Below are 18,556 nucleotides of genomic sequence, written 5' to 3'. Positions count from 1 at the left end.
AACGACCAAATGTGGAATACAGCTGCCTTTTATTATAACTTAAAGCAAGGTCAGGATTTGGTTGTGCCAGGACAATGGAATGTGCCCGGAATTCAATTGTTTTGCATAAAATGGAAATGGAGGAGTGTGCTAGGAGGGAGTTATACTGCAGAATGACCACAGGGAGCAAGGAGCCAGAGATGAGAACTAGGACAGCCATAACCCCATTTGGCCGACGTGGAGAAAGGGACAGGTATCTACTATATATTTGAGAGAGTTTGTGTGTCTGACTATCCTGCAGCTGGAGGACATGTACCTTTCCTGGCTGTGGACACTGCAGCTGCACCAGCAATGGAAACACTTCTCACCTGGCCCCAAGCTGCAGCAGTTAGAGAGGACTGAGGCTGTCCTCTTTCCCCAAGGCAGACTGCAAACTGAACCCTTCTTCCCCAACCCTTCCTCAGAACAATGATTTAAATGAAGGGGAAAAAACATATTTGAGTTAAGGACCTGAGCAATGCTCTGTAACTCTTCTATTAACTAATAAGGCAATATCCTTAAGAATCCACACTTGCCTCTCCTAATGAAAGGAGTAGGAAATGAGTGGCCATTCTGCTTTTGCACATTCAGGCAGCACCATTAGGGACATCTTACCTGAGTTGGTCTACAGCACAGTTTCTCATTCTTTATCATGTTTAATCACTTTAGGATCTTATCTGGTAGAGTGCATGGCTGTAATTAAAATCTGTGATGACAATAATAAAACAAAATTGTGTGCAGGAATAACTACATAATGTAGATAATAATATTTTTAAAACCATGTCTGCATTTAATCTTGTCTTTCTGCAGGCAGTCATTTATTAGACCCGGCCAATTTAATGCTGGAAAAGTGCTCATTGAATAGGTTTGAATGCCAAACAATTTTTGAAACAATAATATCTGTTTTGTTTTCTACTGCAAGAGGATTTTTGTGAATCATAATGAAGGAAAGGATATTTATATCACATAATATTTATTTAAAATCACAGCAAGCTTCAAGGTGGACTTCTAAAACTAGAATTATTGGAGCTGTTGCTATTTTTTTTATTATACATGCTTTATGGACTTGGCCTACCATCTTTCCCCTTATAATGTGCTTTAAAATGCTGAGGTTTTGTCTTGAAATGAGCTTCAATTCACTGTACTAACCAGCCTCCTTTTCCAATATCCAACTTATTTCTGGATATTCAACAGGCCAATCACGAAAGGACGAGTCAACAGGTCAACCATGAAAGGACGAGTGCTGAAAAACAATGGTGTTTCTGGGACATGCCTCAAAAAAGGGAAGAAAAATTTGTGGCCATGGAAATGTCTACCTCCTGCAGGATGTGCCCAAGACAGTTTGGAACCATCCACAGCAGGGAACACCACGAGAAACAAGAACATCACTTCACAGCCAGGAGAAGAGGTACCACTACTGCTCAGAAGGACAGGGAGTTCTGCTACAGCAGTGTTTCTTAAACTTCTTGAGACCATGGAACACCAAACAATAATATTTTTTTATGTGGACCACCTATGAAAATTTTCTTTAAAAAAATGTCAGAAAAAAAGGACAAAAACAAAAAAAACAAAAAAGTAACAAAAACAACGAGGAGGTCACGGCACACCTGTGAGTTGTTCATGGACTACCAGTGTTCTGCAGAACGTAGTTTAAGAAACACTGTGCTAGAGGGCACTGGCCATTAGAGATGGAGCAGCAAGTGCTAAATAACATAAGCATCAGATGCTTTCTCTGGTGACATCCCTCCTAAGATGTTTAATATCACCATTATCCAGCAAAACTCTTCCTGAAAGAACACTGAGCTGAGTGGGGCTGTGTATTATTCTCAACACCTATTGTAATTGGTTGGAGTTGCAGGTACATAGCACCAAGCAGAATGGGACACACTCCCTGGTAATTGTATCTTGAGAGTCAGCTAGTTACAACTAGTGTGTCTGGTGAGGACTTTTGGTAATGGTTACAATTAATCTCTTCATTTTGCTCTTATGAAAGATATCTCTTGCTTTAGACCATCCACAGGGCTGGGCATTAACATTTGTGGTATAAACAAACAGATATGACCCAATGTTCCATAAGTAAATGAATCTATATCCAAAGCTACAGAACAATAAACATAATGAAATCTACATCATGATTAGTCTGTGTTTCCTGTCTTACCCACCCTTCCCTCAGCCTTCAGCCTTATAATTTTAAATGTTAGAGGGCTATGGATGAGAAATAGCTTGTGCATTAAATACCTCATCCACATTTTATATTCGCTGGCGGCAGTGAAGCTCATTTTGAATTCTTTTAGTGCTTGATCCGTTTCTAACCATTCTTTTCACACATGTGGGAAGTTGGTAGGTATTTTTTTTTAATTATTTAAGGCCTTTATGAAACTTTTTTTGCATAGGAACTCCAGTTCTATTAAATGCATAACATCTACACAATAACTAAATGAAAAGTGGAATGTGTAAATCTTACAGTAAAGGGTTGTCATGGTTATCTGCCACAAAAACAAGCTGCTGTTTGGTCCAATTACTGCTTGCTGATCCAAAAGTTATAAAATCATTGCCTTAGGCCATTTCAAACATCTGGCCTACTAAGACGTGGGTGATAGGCACAACCATCGAGCCAAAACTTCAAATCTCATAAGAAAAGAGCAGCCAATGAGCAGCCCTTAGCTGAATTCCCAGAAGTCTCCATCAGTAGATACAACTGTCTTTCTGGCTGTCCCCTTGTTACAACAGTTTAGTCTTGGAGATCACAATCTCCACCTCCAACTCTCTCAGCCAAAACTAGCTTGAATTTTCCTACCAGTAAAAGTCACACTACTAGCAGCTCCTTAGCTGGCATCCCACCAAGCCAACCACTCACAAATACCTCTCTTGGCAGAACAAATGCTGAGGATGAAAATGTTATAACTGATGTCCAACAAATGCTTTTTGTGGGTGGAATACTCCTGGGCAAACACAATATTTCAGTGTTCAAAGCAACCCCCTCTTTCTCATTTTTCAGTCTACATTTTTGTGAGCCTTTTTACCACAGCAGCCAAGAAGACTTCTAGCCCAGGTTTGGAGAGGGTGTTGTATAACCAGCACCATATGGGTCAGGAAGGCACAGCTGTTCTGCACACAAGATCTAACAATTCAGCTAATGTTTGTAAGTAGTTTAGGGTGGCTTTAACCAAGCTATTAACCTTCCTAACGAGTTCCCTTCATTGATCAACCTTCACAGCAGGGAAGTGAGTCACTCTAGTCTTTGTATCAACCTCTGTGCCCAGGTGTGGATATACATATCTGGTTCTCCTTCTGTGTCAATGGAATCCCAAGCCTCTCTGTGGCAGAACTAATTGTCTAAACTAAAGAAAAGCTTTCTACTGTCGGAATCTGCTGAGGCTGGGAAATGGAACAAATCCTAGAAAGTGTCAGGCCAAATCCATGTCTTCCTATTCTAAAAAGAGACTAAATAGTTCAAAGGCTAAAAAGGAAAACGACACTCATGTGGGCTTGGCAATATGAGGATGTTGGAAGCTCCATCAATTCAAAAGCATTAAGGTGAACCAATAAATAAAAAGCTGACGCTGACTGGTTGGGGGTCATATAATTAAAAGACGAGCAGTTCTCCAAGTCAATGAGACTGTTGTTTGTTGTCGTATAAGCCCTCCTATGAACAGATCAAATGATGAATGAGTCCAGACTTTCCTAGCACTACTTCCAGCTATGAAATCTGCAAATTGTTAAATGGCTCTGGAAGAGGTCCTGTCACTAGATCATATCTAATCTCCTCACCTTTCTTTTCCCTTACAATTTCTAGAAGAGTAGATGATAACATCAGATTATTTGACAGAGTCCTTTACTCTTGATGAGACATTCTAAGGCGTTTGGAAAACCTCACTACAAAATTCCTCCCAACATCTAATCAAAGCAACACCAGTAACACCACCAGTAGGGAAAGCAAATCAATAGGGTCTCCTCCCCTTAGAGAATCCCCTTTGGGGACTTCCTGGGAGTTATCCAATCTTCCCATTTTTTTTTTCTTGCTCTCACCAGGAGATGTGTCCTTCCAGTAGGAACTTGTCCTATGCCCTCACTGCACTTGGGATGTTACTGCAAGAAACTCAATAGCTTCCTTCACTAGATGTTGGGCCTATTGGAGAGACAAAACTCTCTGAGGGAGAGGCAATGTGTTCCAAGGTTGCTGGAAGTGGCAGGCCAGTGCTAGGGATTAGGCCAGAAAGAAATCGTATGATATGATGTAGTGGTTATGGAAGAGAATTTTAACTGTGACATTTGGGACAAACTGAAGGAAGGGGAAGCAGTCTGAAATTGAGGAATTTGTACTAAAGAAGAGAGAGAAAAGGTATGTGTTAGGGTTTTAGCAGTGAAGATAAAAAGAAAGGAGGCAGATTTAGAGTCAGTGGAGTAGAAAACACATCCGGCTTTCATGAGTTATACAAAAGATATTTTACTTTAGACCACACCATTGATGTAGGTCCTGGGGTGTTGAGTACTAGCTGCCTGCCACATCTGATTGAAAGAAAGCAAGGAATTTATAGCATTGTGATAGTTACAATCATAGCTGTTCTGGACAAGAATTTTTTTTGGTTTGAATGACCATTTAATGAGAGCTGTTTAACAAGTAATTTTTCAAGCAAATTAGTGATCAGACTTGACTTTTCTTTCTGGGCAGCTCAAATGGCCACTGGATTTTCATCTGATAATATTGTGGATTATAAAAACCCAACCGAACTAGAGAGGTTTATAGAAGAAAAGCTTCGACCCATTCCAGGCCCTGCAAGTATTGCCTGTGCAACAGAAATAGAGGCAATTATTAATTTGATCAAGGAATGTTTCCCATTACCAGTAGCTCGTCTAATCAAGGTAAACACTATTTCCTCTCTTCACTGCGGATCAACAAAAAGTATTTTTGTCACTCCCTCTACAATCAAGATGTTGCAGCCTAAATGTACCACAAACTCCTCTACTCTTCTGAGAGTCCAGTGGGAGTACCTCCTAAACCACCAATTTCCTTTTGGTTTAGATTAAGGTTTGAATCCCCCATACAGATGTTTTAAAAAGACTAGCATTAAAGGACAAAATCCACTAGATTCTTACATCTCAATATGAGTCAAACTTCCATAATGAAGTGAATCTTTCCTCTAGGTGTAATTGCTCTTTTAGACCAATTATATTAATGGTGTAAATCTGGATGTACACATTTTTAAGGCAGGTTATGGCTCATTTAGTTCTCCAGAGGTTCTAAAGTGACAACCCTCGAGACTAAATATTCCCACAAGACTGATGTTGTACAATAATAGCTGTCCCAATGTTCTGTACCACCTGTCACTGTACATGAGCTTTATTCTAGAAGAACCACGTAAGAGGGCAATTCGACCTCCATGCCCATTCCATCTAATGCCTATTTGCTAAGAAATTAGTAGCAGTTTTCTGTAGCAAACTGGTGTGGGTTAGGAACTAGTGGGAGATTCCCAATGTTTATGAACACCCCCTACCTGCTGTACAGCCACTGCTTTATTTTAACACTGCTTTTAGTATCAAATTTATGAGGATGAACTTATTAGCATGAGTATGGGTTTCCTAGTTGGGCCCTATGCTCAATTACAATAATTATATCAATCAGAGCTCTACATGTGTATAGATAAATATGCTCTAGTTAAAAAGGTATTTAACAAAATCAAGAGAAGGCATTCGATACTCATGCACTTTTGAGACAACAATCTGCTAGAGTGACTAATAAGCACTTCTGCATTAAAAATAAACTGTTTTGATACCAAATTTGAAAAAAGCTTCTTGCTGCCTTTCTCCTCCATTCCTAAAATATAGTTGAATACAATGTCAATACTGGCATAAACTGGGTTAATTCCATATACAACACCTAATAAAGAAAACTTGATTTGCCTTTGTGATTTAGGTGTTGAATCCAACTCCATTCCTAGAGTACGTATAACACGGTGAAACCCCTTACTAATATAAGGCCTGAGCCAAAGCCCATGAGAGAGATCCATGGATCAGGACCATCTTGCATCTCACTTTAGTAACAGTTACTAACATATAAACTATGACCTACTTGCAATTAGGTAGACAAGACAGTCTAAAAAAATCACAGAAGGTGTCTAATGCTTGCTTTACCTACACTGCAAAAATGTCCTGCTTATAGGGAAAAAAAATCGAGTGCTAATCATCTTTCTGACATCTCTTACATACCAGGGAGGCTCGTATGTAAAAGGAACTGATACACAAGACTGGTCTGATATTGATGTAGTGCTATTTAGTAAAGCCTTTGAAAATCTAGAGGACTGCAAAAAGAAACTGCCAGAAGTTATAGATGACCTTGGAAAAAGACTCAAGAAATCTTCATGGTCCAGCAGGTTTGGATCACAATGGCTATGTGTATTCTCTGTGTTTTAGTTAGTATTAAGGATTTGACTTGCTCCAGCATCTCAAGATGTTATCCCACACACACAGCACAGAAAATAAAATGTATACAATCATTATAGGGTGGGGCAATATGGCTAACACATTCCCATCTTTTCCCCACCCTCCACTCCTAGAGCCACCCGGTGTCATGCAGCACTCTGGCGGTAATTTAAAGGGCCCAGAGCCCCTTAGAATCACTAGGCACCAGAGCACTTACCATATTTACCCCTCCGCCTCCTGTTGATGGACCTGCATACAGACTGTTCATCCATATTATGATGTACTTTTTGCTCCTCCCTCAACCCAGTGAGCTTGTGTAGAGACTAAACATGCTCTTTTTACTGTGCAAACAAATACGAAGTATATTTGTGCTTTGATTAATCATGATACATGGTGATTCATGGGACGGACGAGGGTATGGGAGCACCTGAGAGCAGCAGACCTAGGTTTAAGGGGACCGCTGTGTAGGGTCAGGGTATATACTGTATATTCCTAGGCTGGGGGATTTGGGGCTTGTGTAAGGTGGTGCACAGGTATCTCCAGTGATAAATTAAGTTTTAGCATGAAAGCCAAAGAATGTCCTCTAAATATTTTTTCTAATGGGGATCCCATCCATCCCAAAATGCACATGGGCTTTGTTTCCCATAAGAAGTCTGGTAAAATGCATTTGGGATCCTATTTTAGATCAACCTGTTTTTATATGTATTCTTAATCCAACGTAGTGTCACTCCAGAAACTGTACCTAAATATTCCATCTGGGGAGGAAGTAATGAGATTGTGGTAGGACAAATGAGAGGGGAGAATTGAGGTGCATGAATTATGGAGGACTGGGTAGGGGTTGAACAATAATATATAGAGGCTTTTACTTGTGGGTCAGTGGTGTGAATCCATCCCGAATAGATGGGACTTGATGCTAATGTGGCTGATTGGCAACCTTGTGAAATATGTTTTGTGGCCCCTGTCCAGATTCCAGTGGAGAGGTGCTCACTTCCCAAGAATGACCATGACAATGGAGAGTAATTGGCATCTTTATTGGCTGTCTTGAACGAGAGGCCAAGCCTTTAATAGCTATGGAAACAGGGCCCTTTTGCCTATAGAGGCAGCCCCTCCAGTTCTGAGCTGAGGCACACTGGGTGAAATGTGGAAGCATGCACTGCAACTGCCTGTGTTATACCTGTTCAATGAATGAAGTGATGTCTGGTGTCCCGGGACCTGTAATCACATCTCTTTCATACTGCATGTCTGAGACAGCCCGCTATGTCAGTGGGGACAACAGCAAATTATGACTCACATTGTTGAGGACTGCAAAATAACCCTGTGTCCCAGAGGTATGTGTGCCTTGAACAACGCTGATAAGAAAGCTGTGACTTTGGCTTGACTGGACTTCATTGTAGCAGTGGAGATGTGTGTAGATTTTACATCTGTTCTGGCAGAAACTGGTGCTACTTTGAGCTGGAGTGTCCTGGTCTGTGGGAACCTTGTTTCTGATGGTGAGCTTGGGTAGGCTGGGAATTGTCTGAAGGCCAGAAGAGGGGATTCAGGAAACTTTTTTTTCAGGATGGCGTCCCATCGAATATGGGTGGTGGTTGTTTAATACCCTCTATGGGTTCCACTGTAGGGTGATAGGTGACATCTGGAAGTGTTCAGTTAAAGGTTTTATTTCTATATGAAACGGGTTCTTTTAGAATATTTGGGTGGCCCATTTTATGCTATGATCATCTCTTGTCCTTGTTTGGTGAAGGTGGTTTTGAGTGTGTTATGATGTGTAATCTGGACTTTTTCCTCAGAGCATATTCTGTGGCATTAGAGTGGTTGGCTGTAGATAACAGATTTCTTGGTATGGTTACTGGATCTATGAAGGTGGTGATCACTGGGTTTCTTGTATTAGGCTGTCTATGGGGTTCCATTGTTGAAGCTGATCACGGTGTTTAGGAAGTGGATTCTGGTGTAGGAGCATTCCATGGGGAGTTAATGGACAGGTGGTGTACTCTGTCATCTTGGCATTTCCTCTTATTTTTACCACCCAGGTGTGAAAAGTAAGAATGTGACAAAGCCACTTACAATGCCAGCTATTTTGAGAAATCAATCTTCATTTCCAATGAGGTTTTGCACTTAAATAAACATTAGTATGTGTATTTCTAAGAGTTGTTTATTTCTAACATTATAAAATAAATGTGACGGGCCAGTCGGGCAACTCGTGTAAAGAATTATGATGAGTTTGCTGACTTCAGTGGCATTCAATCCATTTACACTCATTGTTAATTTAGCCCTGAGATGTTTGTGAGGCCTTTTACATACAGCTGGATTTATTCCCTTATTTCTGAGAGTGGAAGCTTTCCAACCACCTTCCTCCATCCTTAGTATATAGTGGAAAGGACTGGAAACCTCATACCCTTCTTTTTTCCCAGTATTACTGTTTAGTAATATTTTTTTAACTAACGCTTGTTTTAGGATAATGATGGCAAAAAGGACCCAATTATCCTTACGGTTTCGTTTCAAGTGCCATAGGAATCACCACATTCACTCATTTGATATCATGCCTTGCTATGACATGCTGGGGCCTACACCATCAACAGGTAGGGGATGAATGGTTTCTTTTGGGGGGGAACTTTATCAGGGAATCATTCCACTTATGGCTTTTTATACCCATCATATAGTTGTATAAATTGCATAATGTTCCAACTGTGCCTTGTGACATGCAGGCTTTAGGTCTGTTTTAGTTCTGATGGTTGCAGTAGTCTCAGCAGACTACAGTCTACTGCAGAATTTGGGGGGAAACAGCACTTTTGCCTCATTACTAGCTTATGACTGTTACGCTTTAAAACTCCAGGCATCTTCCCTTTCCACTCCCAGAACATACATACACATGTTTTCTCTTCTCCCCGCCTTCCCGCAAGCCCAGGAACCATCAAACTTTTTAATCTGCTAATAAACTAGGTGTTCAGATACACTGTTTAATTTGTGCCATTCTTACTTTACTTAGTTAATAAAGTAACTATTGTATTTCTATGTGCACTTTGTATCTCTTCTAAACAATTTTAGATGTATGAGAATCATCGTAAGTATGTCTATGCTGCGGTTGGGAGGTATGAGTTTATTAGCTAATAGTAGCAATGAATCTGCCACAGCACAAATTTGCCATGAAGGTATATGCCCAGGGCCTCTGGGGGCTTGTAATCTGATCTGTTTCCTGCTACCTGTGTGCTATATGGCTTTGCCACTATTTTTGGTGAACACAGTGAAGGAAGGTATGTCTACAGGAGCTGCAATCACACTTCCAACTGCAGTGTACACATACGCCAAGTGTGCAATATCTGCACGTGCATGTATGTGTTAATCAGATATGATTATATAACACTGATTCAGAGTGATCTGAACAGATAAACTGTGAACAAGCAATGTGTTTTTCATATGACAAAATGTAACTATATACCTGTAAGAAGAAAGGATATAGGCCATACTTACAGCATGGGGAACTCTATCCCTGGAAACAGTGACTCTGGAAAAGATTTGGAGTGGGGGCAGATAATTGGCTGAATGTGAATGCCCAGTTTGCCAAAAGGATTAATGTTATCTTGGAAGGCATAAACGGGACTCTTGCATAAGAATACAGAAGTTATTTTACTGCTATATTTAGCATTGGTGTGACCATTGCTGAAATTCTGCATCCAGTTCTGGTGCCCACAATTCAAGAAGGATGTTGATGAATTGGAGACCATTCAGAGATGAGTCAGGAGAATGATTGAAAGATTGGCAAGTGTTATAGTGACAGACTCAGAGCTTAATCTATTTAGCTTAATAAAGAGTTGGTTAAGGGGTGACTTGATTGCAGTCTAAGTATCTACATGGGGAACAAATATTTAGTAGTGGCTCTTCTATCTAGCAGAGAAAGATATAACAGAGTCCATGGGCTGCAAGTTAAAGATAGACAAATTCAGATTGGAAATAAGGTGTAATTTTTAACAACCAGAGTAAGTAACTATTGGAGTAATTCACCAAGGATTGTGGTGGAATTTCTATCACTCACAATTTCCTAATTGAGCTTGGATGTTTTCTGAGAGAGATGCACTAGGAATTATTTTGGGAAAGTTCTGTGGCTTTGTTGTACAGGAAGTCAGAGTAGAAGATCACAATGTTCCCTTCTGGCCTGGGAATCTCTGAATCTATGAAAAATATGCAAATAGACAGTCACAACTAATTGTTCACAATTGATTTTTCATGCAGACCAAAGAACTGTGTGCATCGTGCAAAAATTGTGTACAATTTAAAAATACATTTTATGTATTTTTTTTAAATTGTCCCCAATTTTTTACTTTAAAATAACATCCCCTTTTTTCTAAAGATTGTGGAATGAGCTAAAATGGAGATGCCAAAGTCAGGAATTTCCTAATAGGGGAGCATTATTTTAATCATGCATGTGTCTGTCCATGTACATATATGCAGAACAAATAACAGTGATCAACCAGAAAATAGAGAGGGAGAGCGTGCAAGCATGTATGCAAACCTAGCAGTTTTTGGATAATCTCTTGCACAGGAAGTGTAAACGTGTGTTAAACATAATACTCTCCTAACAACATTACTGGGTCTTGAATGTTTTTGTATATCACCAAATTTGGTATAGATTGAATCTGGACATGAAGTGGGCTTGTTAATGTTATGGACTTGTTCAATATTTTGTAGCTGTTATGAAGTCTCATTATTTAAAACAAAGAAGTAAAATATTAGCGAATACAGTCTTATCCTTTTCTTGGTATTAGCAGGTATAAAACAGAGCTTTTATCGCAAGCTTTATCTCTGTAATGACACTGATGAAATCCAGATGTACTCAATGTGCTTGCTGCAGTACCAGGTTGAGTTTATCAAGACATCTACCATGAGGGTGAAAGACCTGATTCGTTTAGTGAAGCACTGGTTCAGGACTTCATTTGCTAAACCAACAGCACAAAACAAGTATGTAAATAACACCTGAGCCTCTTTTCCTTTTAACGTCCATATATTCTTGATGAAAGAACAACAGGGAGAACTGTATGATGGATTTTACATATTGTGTGCATTATGCTTCTCAACTATTTCTTAATGGCTGCTTTATAAGTGAACAAGAATGTGACCTTGCTAGAGGGCACTCAGGGATAGGGGAGGGGATGGAGAGGAAGAAAAAATATTGAACAGCTGTGCTGTTCTCTTTTCCCAATTAAAGTGACTCACTGTTGATTGGGAAAAAAGACTCTCCACCTGTGTGACTGACAAGCAGCTTTTACAACTGTTTGCCTTGGTGAACTTTTCAAACCTTTCCCAAAACTTTCCAACCAAATAGAGTAGAAATCTGGCACACACCAGTGAAAAAAAGTGAGCCGAGCCAAGCCTTTTCCAATAAGTAATTTCTACTTATTTATTAATTCTGAATTACTGTTCTGAAAAAATGACACAGTGCATAGGTAGAATATACGTTCTGGAAAGTAAAGTGAAGGAAGAATGGTTTTGTAGCTAACACTCTGGACCCAAACTCAGATCCTAGTTCAATTTTCAGATCTGCTCTAGCCTTCCTGTGTGACCTGAGGCAAATCAGTTAGGGTGCATCTACACAGCACCCTAAACTCGAAATAAGATATGCAATTTGTGCTATGCAAATTGTGTATCTTATTTAGAAACTATTTTGTAATAGCTTATTTTGAAATTTGATGCATCTACACAGCACCAAGTTTCAAAATAATGGGCTGTTTTGAGCCATCCCTTATCCCTCGTGCAACGAGGTATACTGGGCTGGCGAAATAGTGCACCCATTACTTCAAAAAATATTTTGAAATAACATGTGGCTTGTGTAGACATGGGGTAGCTATTTCCCAAAGTATGGGGTAGGTTGGATCTGGATTTTGATGTCTGGACAGCTCTATCTGAATCAAATCTATTGTGAGGCTTCAAAAAGTGAGTTCCTTTATTTTACCTTTCCTTTTGTTCAGTTCTGCCTTTGCACTTGTAAAAACCTTTTGGTCATAGGTTATATCACATTTCTGATGTGAACACGATCATCCTCACTTCTTGGGATGATTGGTCACACACATCCTGAACTTCAAATTTGCTGAGTCATCACTGATTTCAGCTCTTTCCCCTTTAGCCGTTTTCATATGGGCCAGATTCACGTCAAGTTTTTCATGGGGAAAAAAACCACCAGCTGCAAACATTTCACCAAAGGGGGTGGAGGGTGAGGGGGGCTGCAACTAGCCTGCTTTTTCACAAAAAACAGCCACCCTTGCCTAGAGCAGTAATATGATTCAGTGTGTTTGCTTCCTCTGGCAGGGGTCTGAAGTCCCCAGTGGGCCTTTATGCTTTCCTTTGCTGCCAGCTGCAGTAGTCCTCAATGGTGCAGGGAAGGGCATTTAGGATCTTCCTGTGGTACTGAATGTGCATCTAGTCTTAGGTGGTGCTGAGAAAGTTGTGTATGCTGAGGAAAGCTGATGTGTGAGATGGTGCATCTTGCATGTGGCTGAGAAAGTGACAGTGGTGTGATATGAAAAAAAAATCATGAATTACATTGCTGCTGTTTGCTTTATCTCTGTATACTACTCTGTATGGAGTAGATGAGCTAATAGATTATAGACATGGCAAAGACCTATGGTTCAATACTGGTCAATGAAAGAATGACAGCCCTCTTCTCCCTGATGCTTATTGGGTTAAATCCATTTCCCCTCATGTTTGCAAGAAGTAGAAACTTTGTTTATCATAGATACTTGGCCAGCATTGAATAAATTTCTCCTAATACATTAGTTGCAATAAATGTCACACTTTTGCAGTGGATGTGTTCATTTAAGAGCATTATGTGCAGTATAGTACTTTGATTGCTATGGGTTCTATGATTCAGATGTGCCATCTAATATTTTCTCTTGTGAATAATGAGAAACAAAATCATGTATGAAAGTCCAAAATTACCAAGACATACACCCATTCTGTTCAGAAATTCGCCCTCTCCAGGCCTGCCTATGGGGGGAAAGCTCTCCCAGGGCTCAGTGATACAAAAGGGCCTGGAACTGCTGCTGTATGCTCCAGGGAGCCCTGAGGGAAGACACACTGCTCTCTGGGTGGTTCTGAGAGTGGCCTAGCCTCAGCCCCAGGCCCTCCCCTTCTGGGGGCATGGAGTAGCCACCCTCCTTTACCTTGCCCAAGGGCCCAGCCAGGCTGTCAGCCCTGCTAGCCCTTTCAAGAATGTCTTGCTCCTTTAGTACCTCATTTGAAGCCCATACAAGCTAGTGAGGACCCAGACCATTGGTTTCACTGGGTTTTGGGTTAAGTCCACAAGGTAAGTCCACACCGCAGTAAACAGATAGGATTGTTAGGACTGAGCCTCAGCCATGCAGTTCAGGGCCGGCCCCAGAAGCTGGAGGTACATGATGCTTCTGGGGCTGGGCCCAAGAGCAGTACCTCCAACCTCCAGGGCTGGTCCTAGGCTGTGGTGCATCCGGGGTGGCCTGTGGCTGCAGTGCCTCCAGGGCCAGCCCCAGACTGCATGGCTGTGGCAGCGGCACCTTTGGCCTCCGGGGCCAGCCCGGGGCTGCGTGGCTGCAGCAGCAGCTTCCCCTGCCTGTGGCCATGGCAGCGGTGTCTCCAGCCTCTGGGGTTGCGGGGCCTCTGGCCTCCGGGACTGAGCCGCGGCCGCAGCAGCGGTGCCTCTGACCTCTGTGGACATGGTGCCTTCAGTCTCCAGGGCCGGCCCTAGACTGTGTGGCTGCCACGGCAGCGGACCCTCCCTCTGGGGCATCTGGGACAGCATGGCTGCAGCTATTGCTGAAAGGGGGCATGAAGCCAGGTAAGCCCCTCATGCCCAGAACCACCCACCCCAATCCCGTCACTTCCCTCCCTCCTAAAACCCAGCACCCCAGCTTGCTCTGACACCCTCCTTTGTTATTGCATCCTCTCTCCTGGCCACACACTGCACCCTCCCTTGTTCCTACTCCCTCCACCTAGCTAGTTACCCTACTCCCAGCCTGCTTCTGCACCCCAGCTCCCTCCCAGATCCTGCACCCCATCTCTATTCTAATTGCTGGCAGCCCTGTCTCACGCACTGTACCCCTAATTTTTGTCCCTACCCCAGTGCCTAAGGAAGTCCATAAAATCCACTGATTCCAGAACCCCAGAAAAGTAAATCTGATCTATGGAAAGCCCTGAACATCAGTCCTGAACCTTCCTTTCCCCTCACCCCATGTTGCTGGGGCACCAGAGGAGTGAGGTGTCTCAATTGGGGGCCACATCAGTGAGCATTGGAGTTTTTTTGCTTCTCATTTGTGTGGTCCCCAACTGTTTTTTTTGTGGGTCAGTGACCCCCGACCCAAAAAGGGTTCTCCACCCCTGCCATAAAGAAAACATTGAAACCTTTTGTGTTGGACATAATATTTTACGTTATTTAAAATGAAGTTTGATAAACTAACATTAGAGTTAAAACACTTAATCTGTTTAATAATTTATATTAAACCATTCTTACTAGCTGCAGCTGGTTTAAAAAAAAAAAATGCGGCCACTGTACCCATCAGGGTAGTTCTCAATTCTGCCCCTTCCACTTGAGGCCCCTTTTGGGTTGGGCTGTGCCCCCTTCCAAAATTTGTAAAGTGGCCCCCATTCCAAAATTATTGCCCACCCCTGACCTTGGATCCTGGCTTGACTCAGACTTTGACCCTCCATCCCCATGGGGCCCTCAGATCCTGGATCCAAGCCCTGAATTAGCATAGTTTATAAACAGATGAAAGCCTAAGGCACTCTAATGATTTAAGTTGAATTTGAATGCTGGGCTTAAATGGCAGGGTCGACATACCCATAAAGAGTACCAAGGTTCCTTGGATATGTCTCCATTGCAATAAAACATCTCTTGTGCGGCTATAAAAATTGCAGTGTAGCTGTTCATGGTCAGGCTGGTGCCTGGGCTCTTGTTTGGGTCATTATGGGGTCCCAGAGCCTGGCTGCCAGCCTGAGCTACAATTTTATAGTCTCAGGCTCACAGGGCTCTGGCTATCAGTCAGATGACATGGGCAAACTACAGGTGGTTTATTGCAGTGTAAACAGACGTTCCCCCTGAATCTGATTTTTGCACCGGTGAAGTCAAATGGGAGTTTTGTCCTCTACTTCAGTAGGAGCATGACTGAGGCCTTAAACTGAAGCCATTTCTGTTTTGGTGGCATAGGGTCTGTCTCTTTCCTTCTTTCTCTCCACCCAATGCTACAATGTAATGAGAGGCATTTGTGATGGGAACAAATAGTTCCAATTCTTCTGTTGGTATCATGAGTATATTGGGCCGTAGAGCTTGTGCTATGACTTGTGACTTCTGGCATCTATGGTTCAGCTTGCACAGTAGAATATATGGCATATTCTTGTCTTTGTGGTATTCTGTACCTGATCTGGGCATATTTGTAACTTAAACAAGAAATTGCTCTCTCCGTTTTATTGATCAATTTTCTTTATTATGAAGACTGAAATAAACCTTTCAGTGCCTACTTGAGGGGTCTCACTGCTGGTGACGAGCACTGTGGATAATGAAGAGCATGAAAGGATAAAGATGACTTGCTGCTTGCTAGTGTTTGTTTTTACTTGAACTTTGTTTGTAAGTTTCCTGTGTACGCTTTGTGCTGTGCTAAGTGTGTGTTCTGTGTATTTAGGTTTCGCAGACTTCCTTCTTCCTATGCTGTAGAGCTCATCACAATCTTCATCTGGCAGCTGGCCGGGAAACCAGTCTGTTTCAGCTTGGTTCAAGGGATGAGAGCTATCCTGAAGTTTCTGGTTAGATACACAGAAATGTGCATCGTTTGGCACAAACACTACAGCCCAAACTGTATGATTTTCAAAAAGGTGATTCAGAAGGAAACTAGGTAATTATATGGGAAAATGTTCACTGTCCTAAATATACCCATCCGACAGATTAAGCAGAATTCTGCTTCAGTCCTTAGTGAATCATGGGGAAAAGGAGGCCCCATAACTCATGGAAGGCAATGCAAATACCCTTAAGATATGACTAACATTCTTTAAAGAGAGATACAAACTATGGAGTGATTGTGTGTATTAACCTATTTACAGATGGATACTCCCTTTACTATTATAGATAGAGACTGTACACAGAAAGTGAAATTTACCCCACTGTATATAGCCCACACAAAGGACTAAATATTAAAGGGAGAATTTTCTGTAACTAGTTGATAGAAGCATTTTCTTCCTTTGTGCATCCGGCCTGAGGCACTCTACTACTCCAGTTGTCATGAGAAGTGTGCCTGTCGGAAGACCTTCAAAGACCTATAAGTGGACTTGGAAGGATCCAATTATCAGTAAATGTTAGTAAGTGTTGATTTCACTGCATACAAATGGTAAAAAAAAAGTTGACCTATGATAATAAAAAATTAGACAAAGAACATATCCTTGAGAAGTTAGTTTGATTTAAGAATATTTACATTTTATGTTTCGGCTTATGAGATTAAGAATTTGTGTTTTAACAAGTAAACTTCATTACCTTTTGAATCTCATGGTTTGTCATTAAATAATTGTCTGAACCTTTCTCCATAATGTCATGAAACTATGAAATTTAAGTTGATAATTTACAAAAATGCTTAAAATAAGCATAAATAGTATCTGCCAACATTATATAAAAATTGAATTCTGCTAGGCCTATGTATAAGACAGGGCATTACTGTGAGATCCAGATATGTTCCAAATTATGGAATTTAACTTCTGGCAAGCTATCAGAGCTCTTTTTTGTTTATGCTTTTACTTAGTTTGTGTAGTCCTAGATCATGAGTGGGGCTCCTAGGTGCTACCATTACACAAATATATAGTTGTAATAAGTTTAAAAACTCCTATAGATTTTTTGCTTGCAAAAAGATGTATTAAGAAAATATGGAGAATCCATGATTAAACATATGTCAGAAAATGACATAGTTTAAGATTTCTTTGTACATCTCCTAGCACAAGGGCATATTGCTCCATGATTAGGACTTCTTGGTACTAAGGTCATACAAATAATAAATAACAATTATGTGCTGTTAGCATGTATGTTAATCTTTAATTACTTGATTACATAATCTCAATTTCATATGTTATAGAATACATTTTAGAAAGGGTCACATACATAGATTGTGTAGCATCTTATAATTTCAAGTTTTACACATGCACTATTACTGTCATAGGATACCACCTGTCTGCATTGGCTTGATAATCTGTAGTATTGCTCATAAGTACAATTACTATGTATCTTTCATATAAATGACTTGTATGGGCTCTGCTTGACTGGCACACTGATGGAAGACTGTGCTGCTATGTGGGTCTAATGCTTTAGAACCACATCAGCCACCAAATCAGAGATTCATTTAACTGCACATCCAGTAATGTGATCTATGCCAGCAATGTCCCACTACAATATATATTGGACAAACCGGACAGTACGGGAAAGAATTAATGGACACAAATCAGATATCCAAAAAGGCAACACACAAAAACCTATTGAGGAACACTTTAACCTCCTGGGCACTCATTAAGGGATCTCTAAGTTGCTGCTTTGTTTCAGACCAATTCCACAAGTCAAATACACAGAGAAGGATTGGAACTCCACTTCATTCTCAAGTTTAACTCTCACGCTAATGGTTACATCACGATATTGGATGGCTCGCCATTATCAACCAACCATGCAATGAAAGTGCCAATGGTTCTTGATGTCTGTATAGAATCTGGTATTAGAACTCTTCCTATTAGAATCTGGTATTAGAACCTAATGCATATTAATGGTTCTTATCTGCATCTTTTAACTATTTAGTCTTTAAGATGCTAATAGACTATTTGTTGTTTAAGTTTTTCCTGTTACAGACTGGCTCAGCTAACCCTTTGAAACTTATTTACCCAATGTCCTCTTCATCTTCTTCCAAAATCCCCCTCCCCCTTTCCTTCCCTTATTTATTCTTAGATCTGGATCTCCAATGCTCCGGACATCTGAAGAAGTGGGCTGTGCCCACGAAAGCTCATGATACCATCTACATGTTTTGTTAGTCTATAAAGTGCTACCAGACCATTTGTTGTAACGCAAAAAAATTAAAAAACAGACTAACTTGGCTACCCCTCTGAAACTTAGAAAAAGTTGTATGGTGATATCTTGTATCATTTA

The 18,556-nt window shown here is 40.9% G+C and overlaps 1 protein-coding gene across 4 annotated transcripts in view; it reads left to right on the top strand.

The window, feature by feature from the left end:
* LOC102451369 (2'-5'-oligoadenylate synthase 1-like) overlaps positions 1 to 18,556 on the top strand; it is a 28,981-nt gene that overhangs the window by 9,278 nt on the left and 1,147 nt on the right. For 3 of the 4 annotated variants that reach the window (XM_025188349.3, XM_075932091.2, XM_075932086.2), the window contains 6 exons: positions 1,213 to 1,426; positions 4,691 to 4,881; positions 6,229 to 6,389; positions 8,890 to 9,014; positions 11,196 to 11,388; positions 16,074 to 16,283. In XM_025188349.3, coding sequence (XP_025044134.3) covers positions 1,213 to 1,426; positions 4,691 to 4,881; positions 6,229 to 6,389; positions 8,890 to 9,014; positions 11,196 to 11,388; positions 16,074 to 16,283 — 1,094 coding nt within the window. The remainder of the gene's footprint in view (positions 1 to 1,212; positions 1,427 to 4,690; positions 4,882 to 6,228; positions 6,390 to 8,889; positions 9,015 to 11,195; positions 11,389 to 16,073; positions 16,284 to 18,556) is intronic. The other variant, XM_089779311.1, reaches the window with a different exon arrangement.

The sequence above is a fragment of the Pelodiscus sinensis genome, chromosome 6 (assembly GCF_052426305.1).
Source record: "Pelodiscus sinensis isolate ZL-2025 chromosome 6, ASM5242630v1, whole genome shotgun sequence".
Classification (NCBI taxonomy): domain Eukaryota; kingdom Metazoa; phylum Chordata; order Testudines; family Trionychidae; genus Pelodiscus; species Pelodiscus sinensis.
The sequence above is the reverse complement of the archived record's forward strand: the minus strand, read 5'-3'. Positions and strand labels throughout refer to the sequence as shown.